Consider the following 27,654-nt stretch of genomic DNA (forward strand, 5'->3'; position numbering starts at 1 on the left):
ACATGGCTGGACTTGGGCAGAGGGCAGAGCTGGGAGGCTTTCTCTGCTAGAAGCAGCAGCTTCCATTCGCTCTCCAGCCTTCTTTCCTAATATTACAAGCCAGTTTGAGTTCTCTTCTGCATTCTCAAGTGCTACATAAATGCCTCTTTGACTTCTTGTGGGGAGCTGAAGCAGTAGAAGGGGCTTAGAGGAGGATTGACCCCGCCATGGAATGCTGTAGATTTGCGTGCAGGGTTTCAGGAAGTTTTTCTTCCCCTTCTCGGGTTCATAGGTTTGGGTCCGGATCCAAAAACTGTGTGCGCTTCTTAGAATTCCCTCAGAGACTCAAACCAAGGGTGCTGTGGCTCTGGTAATGATTTAAAGGACAAGCAACAACCACGGGCCATTTAAACGTGTATGCACTTTATTTGCACCTACATTCATCCCAGACGAAGGAATTCAGGATGCGACGCTTTGACAAGCTGAAAAAGACATTCCCCTTCCTGGCACGCTTTCACGTATATCGAGTAAGTCTGCTCTGCTGGATTGTCTACTCTCCATATTCCATTGAGGGGATATCTTCTTTAGCATGACATGGATGCTTGTAACTATAGTCAGAGTCATGTGGTTTAATTAGTTATTAGAATACATGAATCATGAATATGGTATGGTGGAGGTCAGTTGTCTCTAACTCTCTGTGTGTGTGTGTGTGTGTGTGTGTGTGTGTGTGTGTGTGTGTGTGTGGACTCTCCAGCTGGTCTGAGGCTCTCCCCAGGGATGGTTGTTATTGCAGCAGGATGTGAGAGCAGAACCGATTTAACACAGGACATGATTTTGGCCAGAAGGTGTAGGTTTGTGTGTGTGTGTCTGTGTACGTGTACATGCGCCTGTGTGAATATCAGCACCACCTTGAGGAATTCGTTCAGGCCAAAAGCATTTCTCAGCAATGACACCATGTTGTTTCTCTGCATCTAAATTCCTGCATCCCTCATTTATTTCTCTTTGTTTTCCTCCCTGTTTGGTTGTTTTCAATATTTTTTGAAGTAAACGCTAAGCTTGGACAGTTTAGTGCAAACAGGCTTAGCTTCTTAATCTGTCAGCATTTCATGATGCTTCTTTAAAATATGGTGAAATGAAGGAAAGTATATAGATCACTAGTTAGTTCTGGATTTCTAGCCCTGGTTGGATTCTTCAGAGTCTTAACGGAAGTCATTTCTAACAGTTGGGATGCAGCATTTCTTTCAAGTTTAACCTCACATCTTCAAAATGTACATTTTCTACTTCCTACTTTAGGAGAAGTTAAGCCCCTGATGACGTTTTACATAAACTAAATAAAGGAAGGACCCTGTTTTGTTTGGAGAAAGTATAATTTGATGATCTCAGCTGGTGAAGATTCATGGTGTATCAAAAAGAATTCAAAAGGCTATATGTTTCAAAGTAATGGGCATAGACGCTTGCATGTAAAGTTTTACATACAAAACTTGCATCGTTTACACGTGCTCAGTGTGTCCCCAACCAGATACATGGCACACATCAATACGATAACTCGTCCCAACCACCACATGAATCTTTTAAATCCTCGCTTTCTACCAGTACATGTTTCGACTGTTACCAGTAAACAGCTGCGGATTTAAAGCACTTTAAAGTCAGATGTTTCTTTTTGATACACCCTGTATAAAGCTCTTTCTTAGCCACCTAAATTAATTGTATCAAAGCTTATTTCTATGAACGTGTCTCAGGAAAAAACAAACCCAACATGCCTTAATGGGTTAATAATTTGTTTGCTAGTGGGCCAAGAAGTAGAAGCGCTTCATCTCCTTGATTTTGACCCCTCATGCCTCAAATGACACTGCCATGAAATGAGGCCCAAGAGAAAGCTGACTTGCGTCTTTGGCACCGTCCAGAGAAATAGCATTCTTTCTTCAGTGTTGACTGCTGCTGGGGAAGACTCCTGTGATTTCAAAAAGACAGCTGACCCATTTTTATGGTTATAGGAATGAATCTGTATCAGGATACAAACATCTGCCATAACCATTGGGGACTGAGCCCTCCCAATAAGTTGACCTCAGTCAGACCTCACATCTAAAATTCCTGTAAAATACAGAACAGCTATTTCTGAAAAGACATAGTAGATTTAGGGATAGATTTAGGGATTGGTCACATACGGGCTTTATTTTATGGCCCACCATTAGAAGTGTGTGTGTGTGTGTGTGTGTGTGTGTGTGTGTGTGTGTGTGTGTGATCTTGAGCTTCTAAGGCCAGAGTCATTAAATAATAGGAAATGGCCTCTAAGCAAGTCCCTCAGGAAGTTTAAATGGCAGCGAGCAAGGAAGCAGTGACCTTTGTGACACTGTTCTCTGGACCTCGTAACCTCGCCTTTGCCAGCACAGGAAGTTCCTCATTCGCCGAGTCTAAATACTGATCAGTGGAGTGACCCCTTCAGCCAGAGCACCCATCGTAAAGTTTTGTCTGCCTTTATGTGTGGATTAGGAATGTTTCTCTTTTCCATGTGTTGTTAAGCTTGGTTTACAAGTTTACTTCCTTAAAGTTCTGAGCAGGTGTAGCTGTTCTCCAGCAAAGCTGTTCACTGTCTTGAATTGAACTTGCATCAGTTTGAGACGATAGCCTTGTGAAGAAGCCCATCTAGGTTTAGGTTTCTGGTTACGTTAAATGGATGTTTTTTGTTTTTACGTTAAAGATTGATGGGCTGACTCGGTGTTGTGAGGAATTGCGGTGAAACCGTTTCGGGGCCACGTCTGGTTTTTGGACGTTTGGACATCAGTTTTGCATAATATATTTCTTGTATTGCTCTTCTTGTTTTTTGTTTTTTTTGGCACATTCATGTCTGAGCAGTCTACAGCAAGTCAGCCAAAAACAACTTTCTTTGTTTTGAGCTTAACTTAATTGAAGACTAAGTGGTTTGTTGACACCACAGTGACATCAAATTGCAGTGAAAATGACTGTTTTCATTGTTTTTATCCTTTGATAAGTAGCTTATGCTACAGTATGTTTGCCGCTTTAGCCCCCTTGATCTTGAGTTTGTGACTTGATTTTTATAAGCAATAGGCTGTTAATGATTTAGTTAAGAGGGAGCTCCAAGCTCAGTTTCCTTTCTTTCTCTGTTTGTTGATGGCTGACTTCCTTTTTGAGTGTATTTTACGGATTTTGGAGCATGCATTGGGAGAGGTGTTGAATGACTATTGAATGGGCTTAACTCTGTGTGTGTCTTTGTATTTTTATCAGAAACTGGGCAGCAGCATGCAATGTGAGGAAGGGACGGAATGGTTGCTGGAACTGCTGATGGAAGTGCAGCTGCAGCAGTACTTCTTACGGATCCGAGATGACCTTAACGTCACACGGCTGTCGCACTTTGACTACGTAAAGAATGAAGACCTGGAGAAAATCGGCATGGGTCGACCCGGTGAGACACAGTACCTGCGTGTATGTGTGTGTTTTTGTCAGTGAGTGAATGAGAGAACCGCAGTGTTGTTGTGCCAAAGAAGCTCATCCAGATGTTCATTTGGCATGTCTCTCTTGTGTTTAAATTTGTATTCCTGCTAGTGGCTTCCAGTGTTAGATACTTAGTATAAATGTTCCTTATTCAAAGGAAAAATCCTACGGTTTATCTCCTGTACTCTTTGTCCATAATTTGTGATCTAAAAATGAACTACATCCCCATCAGCTTCAGTTTGTCCTGTAGTTTTAGTGCTAATTAGCAAATGTTGTAACTCTTTCGTGCTAAATTCAGATGCTGAATATATTTAACATACATTATAAGTCTTAAAATATTGATGTTGGCACTGCCTTTGTTACCAGGCTGTAGACTGTAGAAGTAGATATTAGCTTTTAGCTCAGAGCGGTGGTTTAGTGTAGCTAGATATCTGAAAGCATGGCTGTTGTTTAGTGGCTTGTTTTTATCAACTGTTTCAAGACTGGAAATGAGCGCAAGACACAGAATTTCTGATTCCAAACTACAACTTCATAAAATCATCATTTACTGTCTTCTCTGCTCATGTGTTTTATTTCCTAATAAAGCAGTACTGGCCTTTCATAGCTTAATGAGCAATTTTTATATTTATGATTACTTTTGTTCTCTGTATGCATCTATACATAGCCTTAAGTATGACTCTTGTGTTCAGTAATGGCACTGTGTCATTTGGCTCATCCTTGATGTTGCTTGAACAAATCCTGCATCACTAATGCATTTAATGTCATTACAAAGTCACAATTTGTAATTAGGTACAGTGAGAGTGGATATTAAACTGTCAGATCTTTTGTCTGCGGTGTGTATAAAGTGGATCACAGCAGAATTGTTCTAAATCCAGTTACTGAAGCCCTCAGGGCCTGTGCTTCACAGCCGCTTAAGACTAATTACACCCACTTCGCATGCTCATATATTCCCTCACATGTCTCTCCACTGCACAGCTCACTGCTCTCTGGCGTTTTATTATCTTTTCTTCTTCCTCCTTCCCTTTGCTTTTTGCTCTTTGTCTCATTTCATATCAAAGCTGGGTGTTTGGTTTTCTTCCTGTTGTGGTAAATGTGTTGAAATTCATTATGGTATACCCTTCTTTCACTCAGATTCCTCCTGATGGATCCTTGAGCAGTTGCAGTCCTCATTTGAATGCCTTGCCACTGACCTATTGCCTCTTTTTGTTTCTTCTTGACCGCAGGGCAGAGAAGGCTGTGGGAGGCCGTGAAAAGGAGGAAAGCCATGTGCAAGCGCAAGTCCTGGATGAGCAAGGTGACAGACATAGACGAGCACAGCGCACATCAGAACTCAGTATGGTGCACGGTATATTTGGCAGGATGTCGCCACTGTGGAATCCGTCTGGGTGTAACAGTGTGGATACATGACCACAGTAACCTGCGCCCTCCGCGCAGATATGATCAGCACCCCCTGAATGAATTCTGGCATCAGTACGTTGTAATCTGAGGGAAAGATGTTAACATAGTCGTATGTGCTTAAAAGCAGCCTTTAACTTAATACTGGCTGTTAGTAGTGCAGAGGTTTTAAATCAACCACAAACATTCGTGATTGTGGTGAGGTGTCGCTAAGAGAAACTTTCCTTTCAATTAGCACATTTTTTTTAGACCTGTGATGATTATAGGAGAGTTTTGTATTTTTTATATAAAGAGTAATTTTTCTCCTGAGGACACACGAGGAGGGCCAGTGAGTCCATATTCAGATATAAACATACACACACTTACAAGGCTATTTTTGCTAGGACATTCATTGACATTGCATTCCCTAGTTCCTAATCCTAAACTGAACCATGCCATCTTAACTGCCTTAGCCTAACCTAATCCTAACTTAAGTGCTGGCCCATAAAAAGGGCCTTTTAAGCAAGGACCAAGCTAAAAAGACCTCATTTTCCAAAATGTCCTCAGTGTAAGGCTCCCAAACTCAAAGTAGTTCTCATAAAGATAGTTGGAAACACACACACACACACACACACACACACACACACACACCCTGTCACAGCCAGCTGAGGAAGCAGATTACTCTATCTGAGGATAGTGCCAGAGGCAGAAGCAGACAGGTGTAATTTTAGATGGCAAACACCGTTCTGTGAGAACCACGGCTACACTCATCCAACACATGCGCACCCACACAACTCTGACGGCTTCTCCTCAGTATCCTTCTCGATGGTTAATTCCTTTGAGTATTTGCGTCAGCATGTGTATTACATACCTCGCAGTTTTTGTCTTTTAATTACCCTTTGAGTCTTTTATTAAAGGAAAGTGAAGAAGTAACTTAAAGCAAAAAAAGCTCTGTCTCTTTAAGGGGAATTTAATAAGACAGCATTTTGTGAATGCAGCTTGAGCCGCATCTGTGTGTCACCGACTCTTATGACTCCACTCGTGTGTGATTGTGTGTGTGTGTGTGTGTGTGTGTGTGTGTGTGTGTGTGTGTGTGTGTGTGTGTGTGTGTGTGCGCGCGCGCCATAGTCAGAATTATTTAAATATCCAGCCCTCTATTTGAAACGAACTAACCACACCGTGACCACACAGAGGTGGTGTCTTTCAAAAAAGGTCTGCAGCATTATGTCATGTCTGGTCCAGTGTGAATGTGAAACCACATACCGCTTGCTACTGTTTATATCCAGCCAGTCAAATATGTTTGGCACTAGATATTCATTGACACCTCTTTTTTACTGATGACATAATTTCTGAGTACTGACCTTATGTTCATGAGCCAATAAGAGATGTTTTTAAGTGAATCCGACATCACTGATTTGATACGTAATGTAGTATTTGTGTTACCACCGTAGGAGAGGCTCTTCTAGTGTTTTATCTGACCTGTTATCGGCTTGATTTCATCCCTGCTAGCTAATATCACCACCAGTTTCTGTGAACTCCTATTTTGGTAAACAGTCTAATTCAAGTCCTCTAAACAAAGGCTTCCCTTGGTGGCGCCAAACGGCACACATATTTTTATGGGTTCGGATTTAGGAGACTGGCAATGAATCATTAACACACATGGACACACACACACAAATGCAGGCATACAAACATAAGCACACAGAGCCATTCAGGTCACTTAATCTAATAGGGCTTCTTAATGAGTACTTCCTAACAGCTAAGTTATTCCTGCTGTGTTGTTAGTACTTAAGCCAAGAGGCAGGAAATTTCTAAGTATTTTGTGTGTGTGCAAAAACATGTGTGCTCATGTTAGTACATGTGCATGGAATTTTATTTACTTTTTCCACAAACTTCATGATGTTTTCTTTATGTGTAAGCTTCATTTTAAAAATTTAAGCCATTAAAAGACCTCGCTGCACACACAAGAACTTGCAGTAATGGTTTTGAGACTGCTTGTCAGACTCTCACCATGGCACGAGTGTGCTTTTCAACCACCTGCTATTATACATAAATTGAAAAAGGGGGAACCAGGATGTAGAATGTTGCTGTTTATGCAAAATGTTAAATTATGCTCATATTTTTATGTTCTAGTGCCCCTCTCTCTGCTTTCACACGTCTTCATTTTTGTCTGTTTCTCTCCAGGTTTTTAGTGGTAAACGTCCAGATGGAGGAGACATACCCCAGCAGGGTCAACCGGCTTCCTCGTTTCGTAAGCTGTCTCCCACACCACCTCTGGGCGTCGGGGAGGGAGTCCTAGCCACGCAGCCCAGTGGTGGCACTCTCCTCGACGGGCAGCAGCAGGGTCTGACCTGCCTCATCCCAGAGAAGGACTTGACGCTGTTTGAGAAGCTGGGCGACGGCTCATTTGGCGTCGTGAAGAGGGGAGAGTGGTTGACACCTGCGGGGAAGGTGGTGAGGAGGCATATTGTTATACCATTTATCCATAATTTTAAAAAACAAAACAAAAACATGTTGGAAATATGAAATAACTGGAGTGTGCTCACACAGTTCTTTTGCATGAAACATGTTGCTTGTTTGCATCTTGTCTAGGAACAGATAAAAGCAGGCGCATGAATGTTTGTTTTTTTTCTTTTGTTTTTTAATGGGATTTTCATGAGAACTTTTTAGACACTTTGAGTATGAGGAGAAGCAGAATCTGATGTTTGAACTCATCATTTTTTTTAGCTGAACGTGGCTGTGAAGTGTCTGAAGACAGATGTGCTCAGTCAGCCCGACGCTCTGGAGGATTTCATCTGTGAGGTCAACGTCATGCACTCGCTGGACCATCAAAACCTGATCCGCCTCTACGGTGTGGTGCTCACACACCCAATGAAGATGGTAGTGGACACACAGAAATGCACACGCACAGGGAAAAATATACAGACAGATAAATGCGAGTGCACATAACCGTTTACAGTAGCTGCTTTAACTCGGGGCCGATATTCTCTGTGTATACTTGCCACATATGCAAATGCGAAAGGACAAAAGATGCTTTGAGTTTGTCCGTTCTTTTCACCCATGCTCTATTTCTCTTTTTCACCTGCATGCTGTAGGTGACTGAACTGGCACCTCTCGGTTCTCTGCTGGAGCGTTTGCGCTGCGTTCGTCCTCAAGGCCCAGTGTTGATCCACACTCTGTGTCAGTATGCTGTGCAGGTGGCTTGTGGCATGGCTTATCTGGAGCAGAGGAGGTTCATCCACAGGGACCTGGCAGCGAGGTAGGGTGCAGAGCTTTGGTAGAGGCAAAAAAAAGGTAAAAAACTACTGAAAAACATACATTGCTCACATTCAGGAATAATTTTTCTGCTGTGGTGAATTATTTATATTGCCTCTCCTATTCCTCCACCCAGAAATTTACAGGCCATTAACAGGAGACTTGGCCCATAAGCACAATGAGTCACTGGCTGGAAGCACTGGGTGGTCCAAGTTCTTGGTCTTGCCAAAATTAGACACTTTCACTTAAGTGCTGACACTATGTAGAGGTCTGGGGAAAAACCTTAATGGCCGGTACAAATGAGTCACTTTACCAGTTAAAGCTGTAATAAAAGGGTAATGACTACACACAGCTGCTGCGTTAAGGTTTGCTGAGCTCTCTGGGCACGCACTGTATCCTGTAGGCTGGAAGCGTTCTGAGATAAAGATCTGCTGACTTTCTAACACACCAAAAAGTTCATAACAGATAAATCTCTTTATCTGTTATGGCACACCATTTAAGCTGCTTTAGCATGTCCACAAGACCTAATCAGTGACTTGTCATATCTGTCACTAACGTCTTGCTGTTTCTCTTCCTGCCTCTGGCTTTCATGTCTGCACATGGAAAGACAGGGAACTGAACAGACCCAAACTACTAGAAATAATAGTTCTCTTTACATATTAGTAGATCGAACTAAAATATTTATTTACTTGTAAATGAGTTTAATCTTTTTAGTCATGCTCAGTTTCAATAGATCCTACATCTGCAGTCTTGTGCTTGGCCTATCAGTAAAATGCATACGGACCAAGTCTCCTCTACAATTATTATTGAAATAGTTATTATTAAGAACATTAGTTCTACATGTAGAAGAGTTCGTTCATTTAATGTTTTCCAGCTTGAAGGTTCATTTTAGGATTTCCAGCTAATTGTTAACATCACCACCCTGTCTGCAGGAACATCCTGCTGGCCTCGGCTCACAGAGTGAAGATTGGTGACTTTGGCCTGATGAGGGCGCTGCCTAACAACCACGAGCACTATGTCATGCAGGAGCATCGCAAGGTCCCCTTTGCGTGGTGGGTGGAATGAACTCATTTCATTGTTGCTTTGTTGTTAAAACTATCAGCCAAGGCAGAATTTAGAAATCGTTTTTTCAAAACAAATCCTTACACCAGGGAAACACCCCATTTAAATCCCTGCTCCACACTTATGCTCAGACTGTGCACAGCTGGTTTATAGACTGTAGTGTATTGTTTTTCATGTTACAGGTGTGCCCCAGAGAGTTTAAAGACCAGAACCTTCTCCCATGCAACAGACACTTGGATGTTTGGAGTCACCCTCTGGGAGATGTTCACACACGGTCAGGAGCCTTGGCTGGGTCTTAATGGTAGTCAGGTAAACGCACAAAAAGGATCAACAAAAACCAAACTTCTGAAGCCAAAATACATAAATTTGCTCATATAGACAGTGATTCATATACCGTAGCTGTACTCTTTTGTCTTTAGATTCTCCATAAAATTGATAAAGAGGGTGAGCGCCTCCCTAAGCCAGAGGATTGTCCACAGGATATCTATAACGTCATGCTGCAGTGCTGGGCTCAGAAACCTGATGACAGACCAACTTTTGTTGCTCTACACGAGTTCCTGCTCGAGGTGGCGTTAGCAGTCATTTAACCATCGCTCTAGGATTTAAACATGCATGTTTTCTACATTCATTTAACTTCTCTGTTGACATCATGTTGTTATTATATAAATTTACCATTAGCTCCACCTAGTGGTGCCATTTCAAAGAAAAAAGTGAACAGGCTGCTTATTAAATCTGTTATATTTTTTCTGTCTTTGTCTCTTTTTTCAGTCTATGCCTACAGACATGTGTGCTCTCCAGGACTTTGATGAGCCTGACAAACTCCAGATCCAGGTCGATGACATTATCACCATCATAGAGGGGAGGTGGGTGATAAAAGGTCTTAAAATAGTAATTAAACCGACACATCAGGGGCGATTCTAGGTTCAGACTTGTGGGGGGGCTCAGCTCCCAATCCTAATGGATTGCTTTGTAATTAATAATGACGCAATATGCTGTTTGCAAATTTAATCAACCCTTTTCGCATGTGCAGACCTTCAATTGGATAAACATTACAATGGGATCTTCAAAGGCAACCTAATTAGTTGGGGGACCTGTTGTTATGTGTGACGATAATTCAGTGTCAACAATCAGAGTTTTCAATCTTTTCCACACGTTTTAGGGTGGAGCCTTTAGTTATCAAACTCGATACAAAGGCTCAGTCGTTAAAGAACCATTTGTGGCAAAGCAGAAAAGATGAAAAACGTGCAAAAAAAAATTTCAGCCTCTTAACAACATAGAGGCAGTCCACCAGCTCATCAAGCACTCACTCAGTACAGACACTGGAAAATCACACTGCTAGTCCATAGACCTGCAAACGAAGCAAACTGCTAATAGCTATTTTATATTAATACAAACCCTCATTTATTAAGCAGACTCAGCATCATATATCAATATGCTCTCTTTAGAATGTCCACTGGCATTTTTTAAGTTAGACTTTGTGAATAATGGCATTTGATATTGCTCCCTCATTCTTGCGGTTCTTCTACAAGCTCTGTCTTTTCTCTCTCCAGCCTCCTCACTCGACTAGAAACTAGAAAATAACAAAAATATAATCTTATAATAATAATTATTACATCAGGCACAGAAAACAGGAAAACACACTGCTTAGTTATGTGAACTCATCATTAATGAATGTGGGTAAAAGAGAAGCTACAGCGTTATCATTTCTGGTGAATTTGACTACATGTCCACTCTTACCTGTTTCTTTTTGCTCTCTTTGCTGTCTTCGTCTCTCCCTCTCTATCCTCTCTCAGTCTTTGTGCCGTCACCCAAAAGTTAAACGTTACTGTGAATAAAAGACAAACTGATCTACATGATCCATATCAGTTTATAGCAATATTCAAAGTGAATACAGGCTGCTGCTGGACATAGACAGGCATTCACCTTTTGACTTGCTGTCACCTGGATCTGATGCTGTACTGTAAACAAACACTGGAGCCCAATTTGACTAGAATAGGAAAATAAATATTTATCAAAGTCAAATAATAAAGTACAGCAGCCCCTTGGTTGGCAGCTCCTGATATACCAGCAGACTACTGTTTTTATTTTATCCTGTAGTGTTATAAATAGACAGATAGACATTTGAAGATATTTCCAGAAAACAATACTAAAATACCCTATTATTAGTACTATTAATATTTTTTTTTTTTTTGAAAATATTTTTATTGAAAAAAGAAAACAGTACTTGCAGTTACCGAAATACAATCAACCTTTCTTAATTTTCCTAAGTAAATTAACATATATATATATATATGAAAAAAACAACAAAAAAAACAAAAAAACAAAACACAACGCACCCCCCCCCCCCCCCCCCCCCAGTCCCACACAGATCAACACAACCATCAAACATATTAGAGGAATATAACAGTAACAAAAGTAGATTTAAACAGGCAATACCTCTAGACTAGCAAAATAAGAGATAAAGGGTTGCCACTTGTGAAAAAATTTGGCTGTGCAACCTCTCAACGTATATTTAATTTTTTCAAGTTTTAAAAAAAACATGACATCTTTAAGCCACCGGGAAATAGTAGGATACTTAGCAGACTTCCAATGCAACAATATTAGACGTCTCGCTAATAGGGATGTGAAGGCTATAATATCCCTTTGTGTGGAATCAAGTGTAAGTGAGCGAGCAGGAATCCCAAACACAGCAATCAGAGGACAAGGATGAAGAGTTACCCCAAGAACAGTTGACATAATAGCAAAATACCTTGTCCAGAAACCTTGTAGCTCAGGGCACAGAAAAAACATGTGGCTAAGGTGACAAGGAGAACCATGGCATTTATCACATTTATTTTCCACTTCTGGATACAATTCAGAAAGTCTAGACTTAGAGAAATGCACCCTGTGTATGACCTTAAATTGAATAAGTCCAAGACGAGCACAGGAGGTGGAAGATCGTATCCTCGTTATAGCCCGTTCCCAAGACTCCTCATGTATTCGAAATCCCAGTTCTTCTTCCCATGTACGCTTAAGCTTAACATTAGAGTGGTTACTAAAAGACAGAATAGCATCATAGAGTTTCGAAATGGTTCCTCTGTGATGAGGAACAAATGATAACGTAGTTTCCCACTGCTGTTCTGGAGGTAAAGAGGGGAAATTTGGGAAACACTTAGCAACAAAATTTCGAATTTGAAAATAGCGAAACAAATGGGTAACAGGGAGATTGTAACGAGAAGACAAGTTGGGAAAACTATCGAAAACACCATCCACATATAAATGTTTGAACTGTTTTATACCCTTGTCACACCACACTGAAAATGTCGAGTCCAAAAGTGAAGGGGGAAACAAATGGTTTTCGCTTAGAGGACCCGAGGAAGACGGCATTACAAAATTAAAGTGACGTCTAAACTGAAACCAGATTTTGAGTGTGTTAAGAACCACCTGATTATCAGTGTACAGAGAGGGTCTCACGGGTAAAGAGGAATAGAGCAAAGCCGGTAAAGAAGAGCCCTTACATGATGATAGCTCCAATTTACACCACGAGGAACCAGAAGATTTTAGCCAGTAGCAAAGTTTATGGATGTGAGCGGCCCAGTAATAGACTAAAAAATTAGGTAATGCAAGTCCTCCACTAAATCTGCATCGCTGCAGCAAAGTTTTAGAGACCCTAGGTGGCTTCCCTCCCCAAATGAAAGAACCAATAATCTTGTCCAGTGAAACAAAAAAATGTTTCGGCAAAAATAAGGGAATTGACTGAAATAAAAATAAAAATTTTGGTAAGATGTTCATTTTAACAACGTTAATCTTACCGATTAAAGAAAGGGGGAGATTACCCCATCTTTGAATATCAGATGTGACCCTAGATATAAGAGGAGACAAATTTGCTGATTTAAGGCCAGCTAGAGAGCGAGTCACGTTAATCCCTAAGTACTTAAACCCAGACGGACTGAGACGAAAGGGTAGATCGGACTGTTGAAGTTGACGTGCTGCCGTATTAACAGGAAAACACTCACTTTTCCCCAAATTCTATTTATAACCTGAAAACGAACTGAAGTTCTCCAGAATACTTAAAACAGCAGGGATGGAGCATGTGGGGTCAGTCATATATAATAACAAGTCATCCGCATACAATGATACTTTATGTGTAATTCCATTACGGATGATTCCCCTGAATACAGAAGAAGATCGCAATGTAATAGACAGAGGCTCGATGGCAATGGCAAAGAGTAAGGGAGACAAAGGGCAACCTTGACGACAACCACGACCCAGCGCAAAATAATCAGAGTAAACATCATTAGTATGAACACTGGCTTTAGGGGACGAATAAAGAAGCCGAATCCAGGAAATAAATTTATCACCAAAACCAAATTTCTCTAAAACTGCAAACAAGTACTCCCACTCCACCCTATCGAAAGCCTTTTCAGCATCTAAAGAAATCACAAGTTCAGGAAGTTCAGATAGACGCTTTGAGTAAATAACATTAAAGAGTGTACGGGTATTAAAAAACAATTGCCGTCCCTTTATAAAGCCATTCTGCTCTTCAGATATAATTCGAGGAAGCACATCCTCAAGGCGAGATGAAATTACTTTAGCCAATACCTTTGCATCGGCATTAAGCAGAGATAATGGCCTGTAGGAACCACAGGAGGTTGGGTCCTTGTCATTTTTGAGAAGGAGCGCTATGGTTGCTTGTGTGAAAGTAGGTGGTAATGAACCGGTTTCCAAGGATTCGTTAAACACAGACAAAAGCAATGGTGCCAATTTACCAATAAATGTTTTATAGAATTCAATTGGAAACCCATCCGGGCCCGGGGCTTTATTAGACTGCATAGCTGTAATAGCTTTTAATACTTCTTCAACAGATAATGGGGAGTCCAATTGCCCCGCATCATTAGCACCAATAACAGGGTTTGAAAGATTATGAAGAAATGCATTCATTTTAGCTTTATCCGTGGGAAATTCGGACCTGTACAACAAAGAGTAAAATGTTTTAAAGGTAGAATTAATTTCCAAGGGATCCGTAGTAATATTGTCATCAGAGTGTTTAATAATGGGGATCACACGCGAGGAGGCCTGACGTCGTAACTGATGTGCCAACAAGCGACTAGCCTTGTCACCATATTCGTAATATGAGCCACGACTGCGTAGTAATAAGTGCTCAGCCTCTTTGGTTGACATAAGATCAAATTCTGCTTGCAAATCAAGGCGCTGCTTCAGTAATTCTGGAGAAGGGTTCAGTGTATAACTTTGATCAAGGTTACTAATTGCAGCTATAAGTTCTTTAAGCCTGGCATTAATCTTTTTATTAGCACGGACAGAGTAAGAAATAACTTCACCTCTCAGGTAGCATTTAAGAGTCTCCCATAGCAGAGAATATGAGACAGAATCATCCTGATTGAAGGACAAGAACTCCTCAATAGAGCCTGAAATAAATTCACAAAATTCTTTATCCGCCAGAAGGAGAGAGTTAAATCTCCAAAGTGGAGGGCTACGTTTATGGGTAGAAAGATGAACATCCAATAGCAGAGGAGAATGATCAGATATTACAATACCAGAATAGTCGGAAGAATTAACACATGAATTAAGAGTTCTGTCGATGAAAAAATAATCAATCCTGGAATAAGACTGGTGGACCTGAGAGAAGAATGAAAATTTTTTGATTGAAGGGTTGCGAAATCTCCATGGATCAACAAGATCATTCTGTTTCATAAAATCTGAGAATGTTTTAGACATAGATGATTGAGTCAAATTACGAGGACTAGATCGATCCAAAATTGGATCAAAAACACAATTCAGATCACCACCAAGGATAAGCAAATGTGTATTCAGAAAGGGGATGTTACTCAGCAATCTATTAGCGAATTCAGCATCATCAAAATTCGGGGCATATACATTTACCAACAAAACCTTTTTCTGCATTAGGGTACCAGCAACAATGATGTATCTACCGTTCCTATCAGCGACAACATTGGTCAAAGTGAATTGAACTTTCTTATTAATGAGAATGGCCACTCCTCTAGCCTTCGAATTAAAATTTGAGTGAAAGACCTGACCTACCCAAGGGCAATATAACCTATAATGATCCTTAATGCGAAGATGAGTCTCCTGTAAAAATGCTATGTCAGAATTTAGACGTTTCAAGTGAGTAAAAACCTTAGATCTCTTAACAGGGTTACCCATACCTCTGATATTCCAACTAATGAATCTAAGAGGCATACCTGACCCAGCAATGCTGGGGTCTATATTTCCATTAACCATTTACAAAAAGGAAGAGGAAAAAGACCAAACCAAAATGCCAGTGGCCATGAAGAGCCGAAATGGGACAGCCCCCCCCCAACCCAACCCTGAACACAAATACACCCCCAAGTCTCCACAGAACAGAACAAAGGAGACAGCAGTGTACCCCCAAAGTAGCAAAAATGATTCACCGAAGTGACTGGACTAATTGTTGTCTAAATAAAAATAAAAGCGAGAGAGGGAAAAATAACCTCTCACCAACTTCTCTACAGCATAACAGTGTGCGCGTAACAGTAAACATGTTTTTTTTAAAAAGGGAAAAAATAAAAAGGAAACCAACCAACCAAAAAAAGATCTCACAGTACAAAATATGACTTCCTCAGAAGGAGAACTTTCCAACAAATCACCGAAAGTGCATAAAATTAAAAAAAACAAAAAACAAAAACAACATACATAAATAGATAAACAATTAAAACAAAAACAACCAAACAAAAAATAAATAAATAAAAATTTAACAGAAACGAAAAACAACTCAGTCCTATGCAAATCAATGCAGCAAGCTTGGAGAAGATTGTGCCGGACTGGTCCGAAGTTCAAGAGTATATTATATGATCCAGTTTCAATAAATAACAATGAAAATAAAAGGAACCAGCACACCAACAGTACAATAACCAGCACAATGGCCTAAGAAAACAATGCACGGGTGGCGTTAAACCTAAGGAGACCGTGAACCCTTAGCAGCATTACAGTATCAAACTGAGGAGCTAACGAGGCTCACCCAGAAATCAAAGTTTTGACATAATCACTGGCCTCCTCTGCCGAAACAAAGTCCTTCTCGACACCCTTATATGTGATGCGGAGTCGCGCTGGATGAAGCAGGCCATACCGAACACCGTCAATGCCACGGAGTTGCTGCCTGACCGTGTTGAATGCAGCACGAGCCCGTGCCACCCTGGCGGTGTAGTCGGGGAAGACTGAGATGGTCCGATCTCCAACTTTAATCTGTCGGCGTTCTCTAGCACGTCGTAAAATGTCGACACAGTCAGTGTGGTAATGAAACCTGCATACAATGGCTCGTGGACGGTCGCCAGGCCTAGGTGCGGGTTGGAGGGTCCTGTGCGAACGATCCAAAAGCGGCTCCTTCCCCAGATCAAATGCTTCTTTTAGCAAGGAAGCTACGGCGGCAGTGGTGCACGTGTCAGGGCCCTCCGGTACTCCCACTATCCTAACATTGTTGCGCCGCGATCTGGACTCCAAATCTTCACACTTACTTTCCAGCTTGGCTACATGAGCTGTGAGACCCTTGATAGTGTTTTTCATCTCAGCTATATCATCAGAGCAGACAGTAAGTGCGTGCTCCATCTCCTTCACCGTACCTTTTAGCTCAGACATGGTAGCGTCATTTGCAGCTTTATCGATCGCCAGCTGCGTCTTCACCGCCTGCAGGTCGAACTTAATGGTAGACAAAGCATCACCCAGAGTATCCTGAAGTTCCTTTTTAAAGATGTCGGCGATATCTTTCCTCAGCGAAGCCAGCAACTCGACCTTGAGAGCCTCAATATCAGGATTAGCTTGACATGTGGGGGGCTTTGCAGGAGACGACGGCTCACTCGAGGGTGTGGTCGCGGTTTGCAAACTAGGCCTCAGTTGTGTCTGAATAGTACTGCGGGTTTTAACATTTTTTGCTGCCATTTTACGCCGGCCCGAGTAAAACTTCTCAACAAGACAATCCACAAACCAAAACAGGACTGAAAATACGGCCAAAACGCGCGAATAAATAACAATTTAATCGAAGTCGGCGGGAGCTCCCAGACTCGCGTCCTACTCCATCAAAGCTCAACCGGAAGTCCAGTACTATTAATATTTTTAGGGGTGCTCTGATTACATTTGGGTATGAGTGAGCACCCCCCAAATGGGTCTAAACTCTCCTCTGCAACATACCAACCCCACTACTGATAAATATTGTCTTGAATGCAAACACAGTGCAGTGCAGAGAAGTGTGCAAGGCTGCACTTCAGAGTCCTCCCACAGTCCAAAGATGTGTTTGTTTATCAGCAAGTCTACATTGCTCGCGGGTGTGAATGTGAGCGTGAATTCAAGGTTTTCCCCCATCTGCCACTCAGTGTCAGCTGGTACCAGCTGCAACCCCCACATTCACCTCCAACAGATGGGCCTGTAGCTAATGCAAGGATGGAGTATGGGCTGGAAAAAAACACATCCTTGACTCTCAATGTCAAAAAGTGGCAGTCTGCTTTCATACCCAATATAATTATCTGTCCTAATACGTTTCAGGGCAGAGAATTATTGGTGGCGAGGTCAAAATAAACGCACCCTTAAGGTCAGGCAGTTCCCCAGGAATGTGGTGACTTCTGTAGCAGGGTTGTCTGCACACGACATCAGTCGTCCACTCAAGAACAGCTTCATCCACACAGGACATGGAGACACCAATCCCCATCGCTGCTGGGGCTTCCCTGATAGGATCGATGAGTAAGAGACAGCTTTTGTTTATTAATTTTTCAAGCTGAGTTTGATTATTTAATGAACGTGAAATGGCATTCATATCATGCATCTAGAAATGTTTTAAATGGTCTTTCGGTTGGGCTGCAGTGATAGTAAGCACTCACCAATAGATGGCACTAGCGGGCTGCTTAAGCTGCTTTTGCAACGTGATTGTACAGCACCTGCTGTGGGTTAGTTATATGCAGTCCACTGATGTTTCCTGCATTAACATGTCTCATTCTTGCCGACAGTTTGTACCTCGGGAATCCCATGGATCCTCCTGACGTTCTGGGCTTGGACCTCAGTGCTGCACAGCCCACACAGCTAGCAGGACGAGCTAAAAGTGAGTGAAAGAGCTCTTTATAGAAATGTATACCTGTATGATGTATAACTGTTACCAAAAAGCTTGCCTCAATACCTCTTCAGTTCAGTGACAGACTGAGCAGATGATCATATTCCTAATTTTTAAAGAGTGCTTCTTTCTTCTTCTTATTTCCATTATGCATTGCTGGTTGAAATTTCAAGATCTGCTGCTGCTGTGCAAAAAGACACTGAAGAGCTCGCTTTGCTTTTATCCTAATAAAGCTTTCAGATGTAATGGCGCTTGCTGTTTTTATTCTTATCTTAATATCTTTTACTGCTGTCATTTCTTCCCCTCTTTGTTTCTCCTTTGCGCTGGTGGCATCTGTTATTATTTTCCCCAGAGGAGCCTCCTCCCCGCCCTCCTCAACCAGCAGTGTTAATCAAGAGTAAGTCTGGTTTCTCTCAGCAGCTCTTCACCCATTGCTCCTGCCCCCTCTGTTCCCTCCTAGTTCCACTCCTCAAAGGTACATCTCAGAGTTTTTCATCTTTTCTTTGCCTGTCTTTGCAGTGTACCCCCCCCCCCCCCCCCCCCCCGTTCTTTTCTACACCTTTGTCCCTCTAAAAGGTGTGCAGTGTCCTTGCTGTGCATTGTATTCTCCAGTCACACCTGGCGAGTTTTTTTGGAGCTGTGTGTCTTGCATTTAGTGGTATTAAGTGATCTTAAACAACCTTGGTGTCAATGATCTCTAAACTGCATCAAGAATATGTTGTGTTTTCATCTCCAGAACCTTCCTATGACCCAGTAAATGAGGAGGAGGATCTGACCTCTGCGGGACTAAAGAGATTATCACTTCGCAAAACGGGTTCTGTGAAAGGCCTCAAACTTAAACCGGCCGTGTGGGTCTCTGCTTCCAAACAGGGAGGTTGCAGGACTTTAGGCTCAGGCCAGAACACTAACAGTGAAGTGTCCCTCATTGACTTTGGGGAAGAGTACCCAATATCCACACCGTCCCCCTCTCCCGTGGTTGAAATTCCGATTCCTCTATTGGCCAAGTTGGCTTTGGAAGCAGAAAATCTCCTGGACAGGACTCCACCTCAAAGCCCATCCAAATCATTGCCCCGCCCCCTTCACCCTACGCCAGTAGTGGACTGGGATGCACGGCCATTACCCCCACCCCCAGCTTATGACGATGTAGCACAAGATGAGGATGATATGGAGGTAGGGCTACACAATACATTTAACACTGTGTCAAAATTTTATAAAAGTGGAATTATTTTGTCTTTGTGTTGCCTGAAGTAATATTACAGTGAGCTTGTTTCTTTCTCCGAAAGGTGAGCTCCATCAACAGCTCGGAGCAGCAGAATGAGGCAGAGCATAGTGATGGCCGCAATCCAGAAGAAACTCTGTCCTCTGGGCAGAAGGTCAATGATGAGGCTCTAGTCTCCAGAGGTTCAGACAGACAAGGTCTGGAAGACAACCTGTTTCTCCCCAGCAAGCACAGCCAGAGCCTGTCCACCTCTTTTTCACAGTCTGCAGAGATCTTTCAAGAACTTCAACAAGAGTGCATGAGGAGGCTCAATGTACCGGCAGCAAGTGCTCCTCGTTCGTGCTCGCCATTGCAGAGCTCAGTCTCGTGTCCCCAGACTCCTCAAAGTCTCCAAACCCATGAGGGACAACAGCAGAGTGTCCTTTCCTGTAACGAGGACCGACCACAGATCCCCCCACGAGTTCCCATCCCCCCTCGCCCCATAAAGAAGGGTGACTACACCTCTGGCCGCTGGTCAAGGGACCTCTCCCTTTCTCCAGTGCCGACTGAAACCACGGAAAACGTTTCAGGTGCAGGACAGGAACGACCACCTCAAATCCCTCCCAGAGACCCTTTGTCTCAGCCTGGATCAAGAACTCCAAGCCCAATGGGTCTGGTAGTGGGTTCCCCCCAGCAGAGGCTTTACTCTGTCAGCCCCAACACAATGCAGGCTGCCATTACAACCTGCCCACCCACACACACCTACAGCTCCTACCTCTCTACCTCTCCGGGTAAACTCATGCCTACTACACACAGCTTTGCTTCGGACCCCAAATATGCTGCACCCAAAGTGATCCAGGCCCAGGTGCAGGGGAAGGACGCTGCTAGCAAGGGCCCCTGTATCCTGCCTATCGTCCGTGACGGGCGTAAAGTCAGTAACACCCACTATTACCTTCTGCCAGAGAGGCCACCGTATCTCGATCGATTCGATCGCTTCTTCAGGGAGGCTGAAAGCCTTCCTGCCAACGATGTGGAAGAAAAGCATGTACGGCAAGCCAACACAGCCACGGTCAGACCAATGGTGGTCAGCAGTCACACACTGCAGGGGCACACCCAGGTGCAGGGGCTGGTCCAGCCGGGTGGGGACCTGAAAGCCAATTTCTCCTCCAATAATAACAGCAATCTGGGTTGGCCACGGTCAGGGATGAAGAGTTCAGTTAGTCTTCCTCGCGTCTCTTCAGACGGGCTGACAGCACCAGCAGTCACTGCTTTCTGTACCAGGACAGACGGAGGAGGGAACTCAGCTGATAGGGTCAAGATGGTAAGGTCTAAGATGGATGAAGTGCCTCTAAGAAAATGTTATTTGAACTGCAAAGTACTTAAAACACTGAAAGTTATTAATGATTTACATCTGTATTGAAAGTGCAGAGGTTGGCCATGATGGATATGAAACCCCTGCAGGAAGATGTGCTGCTTGCTACATATACTTGTCCTTGTTCTTCTTAATGCTACTTTTTGTCATTTGGTAAGAAATATTAAGCAGATAGTCATCTGTTTGTAGTTCAGTATCACTGTTGTTAAGGCAATCCTTATCCTAAATCCCTTATCACACATCAAAGAACTAAAATATGAGCCCATTGTTCGGTGTAATTCATTAGCATCGGTCTAAGAAGCAGGCTTTAAATAGTCTGCAGTGCATATTTCATGACTGGCTTGCTTGATTCCTCTCAGTTGTAATGCTGTTTTCTGGAGCTCCATATTCATTGTTTAAATGCTTTCTGTAAGGAAGAGCATGGTGGGTGTACGGCGGTGTGTTTCCTTTCCTGTTGCACTGACAGCAAGAGTGAGGAATTAAAGGTGATACAGCAGCTTTTAATGGCAGGATTCTGAAAAGATCAACTTTCTATTTCGCCTTCAAATCATCGTGACAACCAAATTAAGAAACGGTGTAATTTTGCAACTGGAGGCAATCTTTATTAATGTGTTATGCATCAAATGTAACTAATTAAATTGGAAATTGAATGTTTTATATGCCTTTTAGTAGAAAAATTGTTAGCATACATGTTTAAGCTTTTTCTTTTGCATTCTCAAATATTTTCTCATAACTTGTTAAAAATACACTAGCATTCGTTATGAGACAAAGGCCATATAAATATTTGGTGAGAATCAGATTTCAAAGAAGAAACTTCAAAGTTTCATTTGTTTCTTTAGGTTGGTCAATTGATTCTCGCGCTGTTCGAGTTTGGCTGGAGTCAGAAGCGCTGTGAACTCTGAAGGCTTTCAGGCACTTGGCATTTTGTAGTTGATACAGCTGCAAAAAGTAGTGCAGCAAGAATGTGAGCTATCTCAGCTGCATTGCAGGGGAGTTCAGTGCAAGACAGAGTATTATAAGAATATAATGTATATAGCGCCTTATGAGTTTACTAGTAATATCTGCGTAAAACTGCAGTGATTGGTAACATGAAATTGTTAACATGGGTTTCAATCAAGTTCATGCGAAGAGAAGTACTGACAAAAAAAAACTGGTGATTATGCTGCCACAGTCTCGGTACACACAGGAACACTGTGTCAGACTTATCTTCTTGAAATTTGAGCAGGCTTAAGGTGGTTTTTGAAAAGAGATGTGAATGTTTAAAACTTGATCTGTGCAGCGATGCTTAAATCCAGCTGAGATTCTTATCATGTTTAGCAGTAAATCCACTGTTCACCTAAAGGATGTACATGGAGCTTTAATCTTAGATGATTTCTTCATCAGAAAAAGATACCAAAAGATTACTGAGACCCCAAAAAAACAAGAAGTGAGGAATCGGGGGTTTAAACTTCAGTGTTGTTGTGTGTCTCAGGTGCAGGAGGCGGTTCACGGTGTGACGATGGAGGAGTGCCAGGCCGCCCTCCAGAACCACAACTGGAATGTCCAGCAAGCTGTGCATTATCTAAAGGTTTGTGCATTTACTGAAAGCTAATGCATTTCCTGCCATAGTTGGCACACTATGACTGTTGAGTTGTTTCAGAAATTATATGTTACTGGTTAACTCATAGTAGTGTTGTATGGAGGCCTGAAAATGGTAAAAAGTGAGAAGGAAAAATGTTCCTTTAAGCTTCAGTCATTTTTTTAGTTTTTTGAGATACTTTTACTGACTTTTTATTAATTTTTGTTTATTCCCCTTTTCTAGTGTTGTTGCATATTGAAATGTTATTTTTGAAAGGCGTTATTTCCAATTTGCACATGACTATATGCATGTAAAGTGTAATAACTGCATATATGGATCATTAGTAATAAGTATGGCTACAAACCCTAAATGGAAAATTCTGTTCGGTGTTTATTTTTAATGGTGTTTATTTAAATCTTTACTTTGTCATAAGATGAAAAAAAGTCCGTGTAAAGTTTCAAACTAATTCATTTTAAATAACAAAAGTAAAAAAGCTCAATAGCAAAAGGGATGTAGTTTGTTTTTAAGGTCAGGTTCCATAGTCTTAAAGTACTGCATACACACAACTGGCAGAAACACCTTTATAAAATAAAACTGTACAAATACAGTGGGGCAAAAAAGTATTTAGTCAGCCACCAATTGTGCAAGTTCCCCCACCTAAAATGATGACAGAGGTCAGTAATTTGCACCAGAGGTACACTTCAACTGTGAGAGACAGAATGTGAAAAAAAAATCCATGAATCCACATGGTAGGATTTGTAAAGAATTTATTTGTAAATCAGGGTGGAAAATAAGTATTTGGTCAATAACAAAAATACAACTCAATACTTTGTAACATAACCTTTGTTGGCAATAACAGAGGTCAAACGTTTACTATAGGTCTTTACCAGGTTTGCACACACAGTAGCTGGTATTTTGGCCCATTCCTCCATGCAGATCTTCTCGAGAGCAGTGATGTTTTGGGGCTGTCGCCGAGCAACACGGACTTTCAACTCCCGCCACAGATTTTCTATGGGGTTGAGGTCTGGAGACTGGCTAGGCCACTCCAGGACTTTCAAATGCTTCTTACGGAGCCACTCCTTTGTTGCCCGGGCGGTGTGTTTTGGATCATTGTCATGTTGGAAGACCCAGCCTCGTTTCATCTTCAAAGTTCTCACTGATGGAAGGAGGTTTTGGCTCAAAATCTCACGATACATGGCCCCATTCTTTCTGTCCTTAACACGGATCAGTCGTCCTGTCCCCTTGGCAGAAAAACAGCCCCATAGCTTGATGTTTCCACCCCCATGCTTCACAGTAGGTATGGTGTTCTTGGGATGCAACTCAGTATTCTTCTTCCTCCAAACACGACGAGTTGAGTTTATACCAAAAAGTTCTACTTTGGTTTCATCTGACCACATGACATTCTCCCAATCCTCTGCTGTATCATCCATGTGCTCTCTGGCAAACTTCAGACGGGCCTGGACATGCACTGGCTTCAGCAGCGGAACACGTCTGGCACTGCGGGATTTGATTCCCTGCCGTTGTAGTGTGTTACTGATGGTGACCTTTGTTACTTTGGTCCCAGCTCTCTGCAGGTCATTCACCAGGTCCCCCCGTGTGGTTCTGGGATCTTTGCTCACCGTTCTCATGATCATTTTGACCCCACGGGATGAGATCTTGCGTGGAGCCCCAGATCGAGGGAGATTATCAGTGGTCTTGTATGTCTTCCATTTTCTGATGATTGCTCCCACAGTTGATTTTTTCACACCAAGCTGCTTGCCTATTGTAGATTCACTCTTCCCAGTCTGGTGCAGGTCTACAATACTTTTCCTGGTGTCCTTCGAAAGCTCTTTGGTCTTGGCCATGGCGGAGTTTGGAGTCTGACTGTTTGAGGCTGTGGACAGGTGTCTTTTATACAGATGATGAGTTCAAACAGGTGCCATTCATACAGGTAACGAGTGGGGGACAGAAAAGCTTCTTACAGAAGACGTTACAGGTCTGTGAGAGCCAGAGATTTTCCTTGTTTGAGGTGACCAAATACTTATTTTCCACCCTAATTTACGAATAAATTCTTTACAAATCCTACCATGTGGATTCATGGATTTTTTTTTCACATTCTGTCTCTCACAGTTGAAGTGTACCTCTGGTGCAAATTACTGACCTCTGTCATCATTTTAAGTGGGGGAACTTGCACAATCGGTGGCTGACTAAATACTTTTTTGCCCCACTGTAAAAGGAACAAAACATTTTATTGCTCAGGCCATCAAAACAAAGATTGCATGAAAATCCGTTACCTCAGCGGTAAACACTTCAGTGCTTACCAGATCGGGTTCATCAAGTCTCAGGTCAGTCGTTTGTGTAATAACAGGGTGTATCTGCAAATGGACACAGTCAGTTACACTTTTACCTTATAGGCTCATATCGAGATGTGATAAGAGAACTTTATTCATCCTTGAGGAAAAGTTGCAGTGAGCAGCTACAAATGAAAAAGCATGTAGACACTCTGATATGTTTAGGGTGGGTTTTAACACCGTTTTAACTGGCTGTGGTTTTGCCCAACGTGGCAGGATGGACAATTTGTTAGGACTTCAGTAGACACAAGGGAACACTTGAGTGTTCCTTGATGGTGGTGGAAACGTCTGTGAGACACAGAAAAAACTCATCCACGTGGTTCAGATTCTGCTAAGCTACAGGAATGTGTTTGAACAAGCTGAGCTTGTACAAAGACAGAAATAATTTTACACTCACTGGCACTCCATTCAGTAAAAAAGATGAAAGTTCTTCACCTTGAACTCTCTTTAACAGTCCCATCTTTTTCCCTCTTGATAACTCTTTGGTCACTTGAACAATGTCTTGTGACCTGCCTCTCTACAGGTAGAACAGTTGTTCTGTTTGGGCCTGAGGAGCAGATCAGAGTGTCTAAAGCTGCTGGAGATGTGTGACTGGAACCTGGAGGTGGCCAGCACTCACATGCTGGATAACTATGGATCTACAACAAGGCAAAGGTAGTGTTTCCTACGATTTTGCAATGATTGTGACTTCCCAGAATGCATATATTACTTTGAATGGACCGTACTCTTATATTACTGCCCAGCAATTACTATTCATCTTCCTTGACCCTATCTAGGAGCAAGAGTCTACACTGGAGGGGGAAAAAAAGTTCCCTTCATTCAATTTGACATTGATGCTCATTTAATAGTTTCTAGAGATTGTTACTAGAATTTTAATAGGAACTTTATGCTGACATAATGCTATTTTTCGTATCTCTTTGTAAAACATATAATTAAAATCTGCTTCCTAGTGGAGCTGCTGAGATTGTTACTGCACATTTATTTAGTATATATATGGAAAATGTAAGCAGGCAGTATTGTGATGCAATGCTGATGTGCCGTTAATGAGATAGAGGCTCATATGTGGCTTCTAGATTTAGGAGGTGTTGGAAGGGGGGAGGGCGAGGGGGTGTAAGCCCTTAAAAAAAATAACGACGCACGAGTTGAGCTGCAATAACATGACTTCAAACAGCAGAGGGAGCTATTTTGTAGCAGTCCGTTCACCATTTGAATGTGATTTGATAAAGATAATTGTGGCGGACATTTGCACGTCCCGCAGGTTTATCAACATGTGTGCTCCGTTTCCCTCAGCGGGGAAGCATTTCATGCCTGATAAAGGAGCTGTGTGCAACAGGCACTGAAGTGCTTTTTGAGATCAATCAGACTGATATACTGATGCTCGCTGTTCAAACATTGATTTATAATTTTTTTTTATGCTGATTTAAACACATCTAATAGATAGGACGAGACAAACTGAAATGATTTGTTTACATGATTTCAAATGGTGCTCTATATTTGTCTACATTTGCTTCAAATATGTAGTATTTTGGGGGGGGGTTTGTGAAAGAAGTGGGAGCCAACTGGCAATAGCTCTTTGTGTTGCATTATTTAGATGAATCTCCCGCCTGCTTGTAACTCTTCCTTAATGCCAGCACAGTGTTTATCTCACTTAAAAGCCCCAAAAAAGGTGAAGTCTTGTCCAAGACGATTAGCACTTAACATTTCATGATTCATCATTTTTCCCCACCTCTAAAGCTTCTTTCTGTTTGCAGACGGTGACAGAAATCTCAAGCTGCTGAGCTCTGATTGGAACTTCATCCGCAGTAAAACATCATCAGAGATGAATCATCTCCTGACCTTTTTTGTCTGTTGGTTCAGTCACACTTCCAATCAAGACTGTATTAGAGACTCAGAAATTAAGCACAAAATACCAAACTTCATTATGGCTGTGTTTGTACTTAACATGGATGTGTAGGGTCATACTTTTACTTTGGTGTGCCCACCCAAGGGCAAGAAATGACTGTACTTGTATTTTCAGGACCAGCGGGTTAGCCTGAAACGTCTCACAGATTCTGGGTGCTGCCACACTCAGACGTCGTCTTGTGAGCTACTTGCATAGAATAAGAAATGGTTTGAAAGGAAATGTAAAGAGGCCAAAATGAGATGGCTAGCGCAATATACATAGGAGCACTTTCAAAAACAAAAAAAGTCTTTGTGTTGTCTCAAAGCAATGCACAGTTTACTGGAGAGCTCACACGATGTACAATATCAGCACTGAACCTAAGAACTGTACCGTGTGCGTACAGTTCTTTAAAGCTAAACCTCCTGTATTAGCAGCTATTGCATCACTTGGAAAATAATTTGTGAAAGCTCGCACAGTACCTCTGAAACGTCCAAGCACAATAAAATAAGCCACTTAATTGGCTGACAACTCTGTATTGTACAGGAGATTATTCTGCCCATAAAAGGAAAGTGAAAATATGGAGATAAGCATCGAATCAAGACAATTCATGGACGGCAGATGAAGTTTGTACACTTGTACACCTACATTCGAGGGTATATACAATATGCTCTTTATGAGGAGGCATGCATGTGTGTATGATATTGTTCAATATATCTTGAACATAGTCCTCAGAGATGAGAGAAGACTGTTATTTCTATTACTTGTGACACCATCTTTTTAAAAATATTTCATTCTCTTCTGTCTCTATTGCCACATGTGGCTAAAAAAAACAAACCCATCCAGTGGAAACTTTCTTCACTGCAGGTTTAGTCTTTCCTCATTTCTTCCCTCTAAGCACTTTTCGGTTGATGCGCAGGATTCTGTGTAGGCAAAGTCCTGCCAGCGTGCGGTTTTCTCCGTGCACCCAGAATACACCGGCAGCTAATATCAGCGGTGTAGTGAAATTTACCCCAAGGCACAGATCCCATCCCATAATCATCACTTAAGACCACAACTGTGATATTTTGGTCAGCAGCTTTAGGGGTAATAATTTAATACTGAGAGGACGCGTCTGCTCTGGGTGA

The 27,654-nt window shown here is 42.0% G+C and overlaps 1 protein-coding gene across 3 annotated transcripts; it reads left to right on the forward strand.

Annotated features, from left to right (window-relative positions):
* tnk2b (tyrosine kinase, non-receptor, 2b) lies at positions 1–27,654 on the forward strand. Of its 3 annotated transcripts, none has more exons than XM_085379024.1 (17): positions 1–506; positions 3,223–3,400; positions 4,653–4,723; positions 6,988–7,257; positions 7,531–7,683; positions 7,899–8,062; positions 8,991–9,110; positions 9,303–9,429; positions 9,540–9,686; positions 9,889–9,983; positions 17,632–17,826; positions 18,090–18,181; positions 18,927–19,360; positions 19,474–20,709; positions 22,232–22,327; positions 25,172–25,302; positions 26,400–27,654. In XM_085379024.1, the coding sequence occupies exons 1-17, from the start codon at positions 444–446 to the stop codon at positions 26,404–26,406; spliced, it is 3,579 nt and encodes a 1,192-aa protein (XP_085235150.1). In that variant the 5' UTR covers positions 1–443; the 3' UTR covers positions 26,407–27,654. The 3 variants fall into 3 exon arrangements, with proteins under 3 accessions (XP_085235150.1, XP_085235152.1, XP_085235151.1); XM_085379026.1 differs by lacking the exon at positions 26,400–27,654 and adding an exon at positions 18,543–18,665 and having other exon boundaries at positions 25,172–25,306; XM_085379025.1 differs by lacking the exon at positions 26,400–27,654 and having other exon boundaries at positions 25,172–25,306.

The sequence above is a fragment of the Diplotaxodon limnothrissa genome, linkage group LG18 (assembly GCF_057381915.1).
Source record: "Diplotaxodon limnothrissa isolate DT_005_m linkage group LG18, D_limnothrissa_male_GT1.1, whole genome shotgun sequence".
NCBI lineage: Eukaryota > Metazoa > Chordata > Actinopteri > Cichliformes > Cichlidae > Diplotaxodon > Diplotaxodon limnothrissa.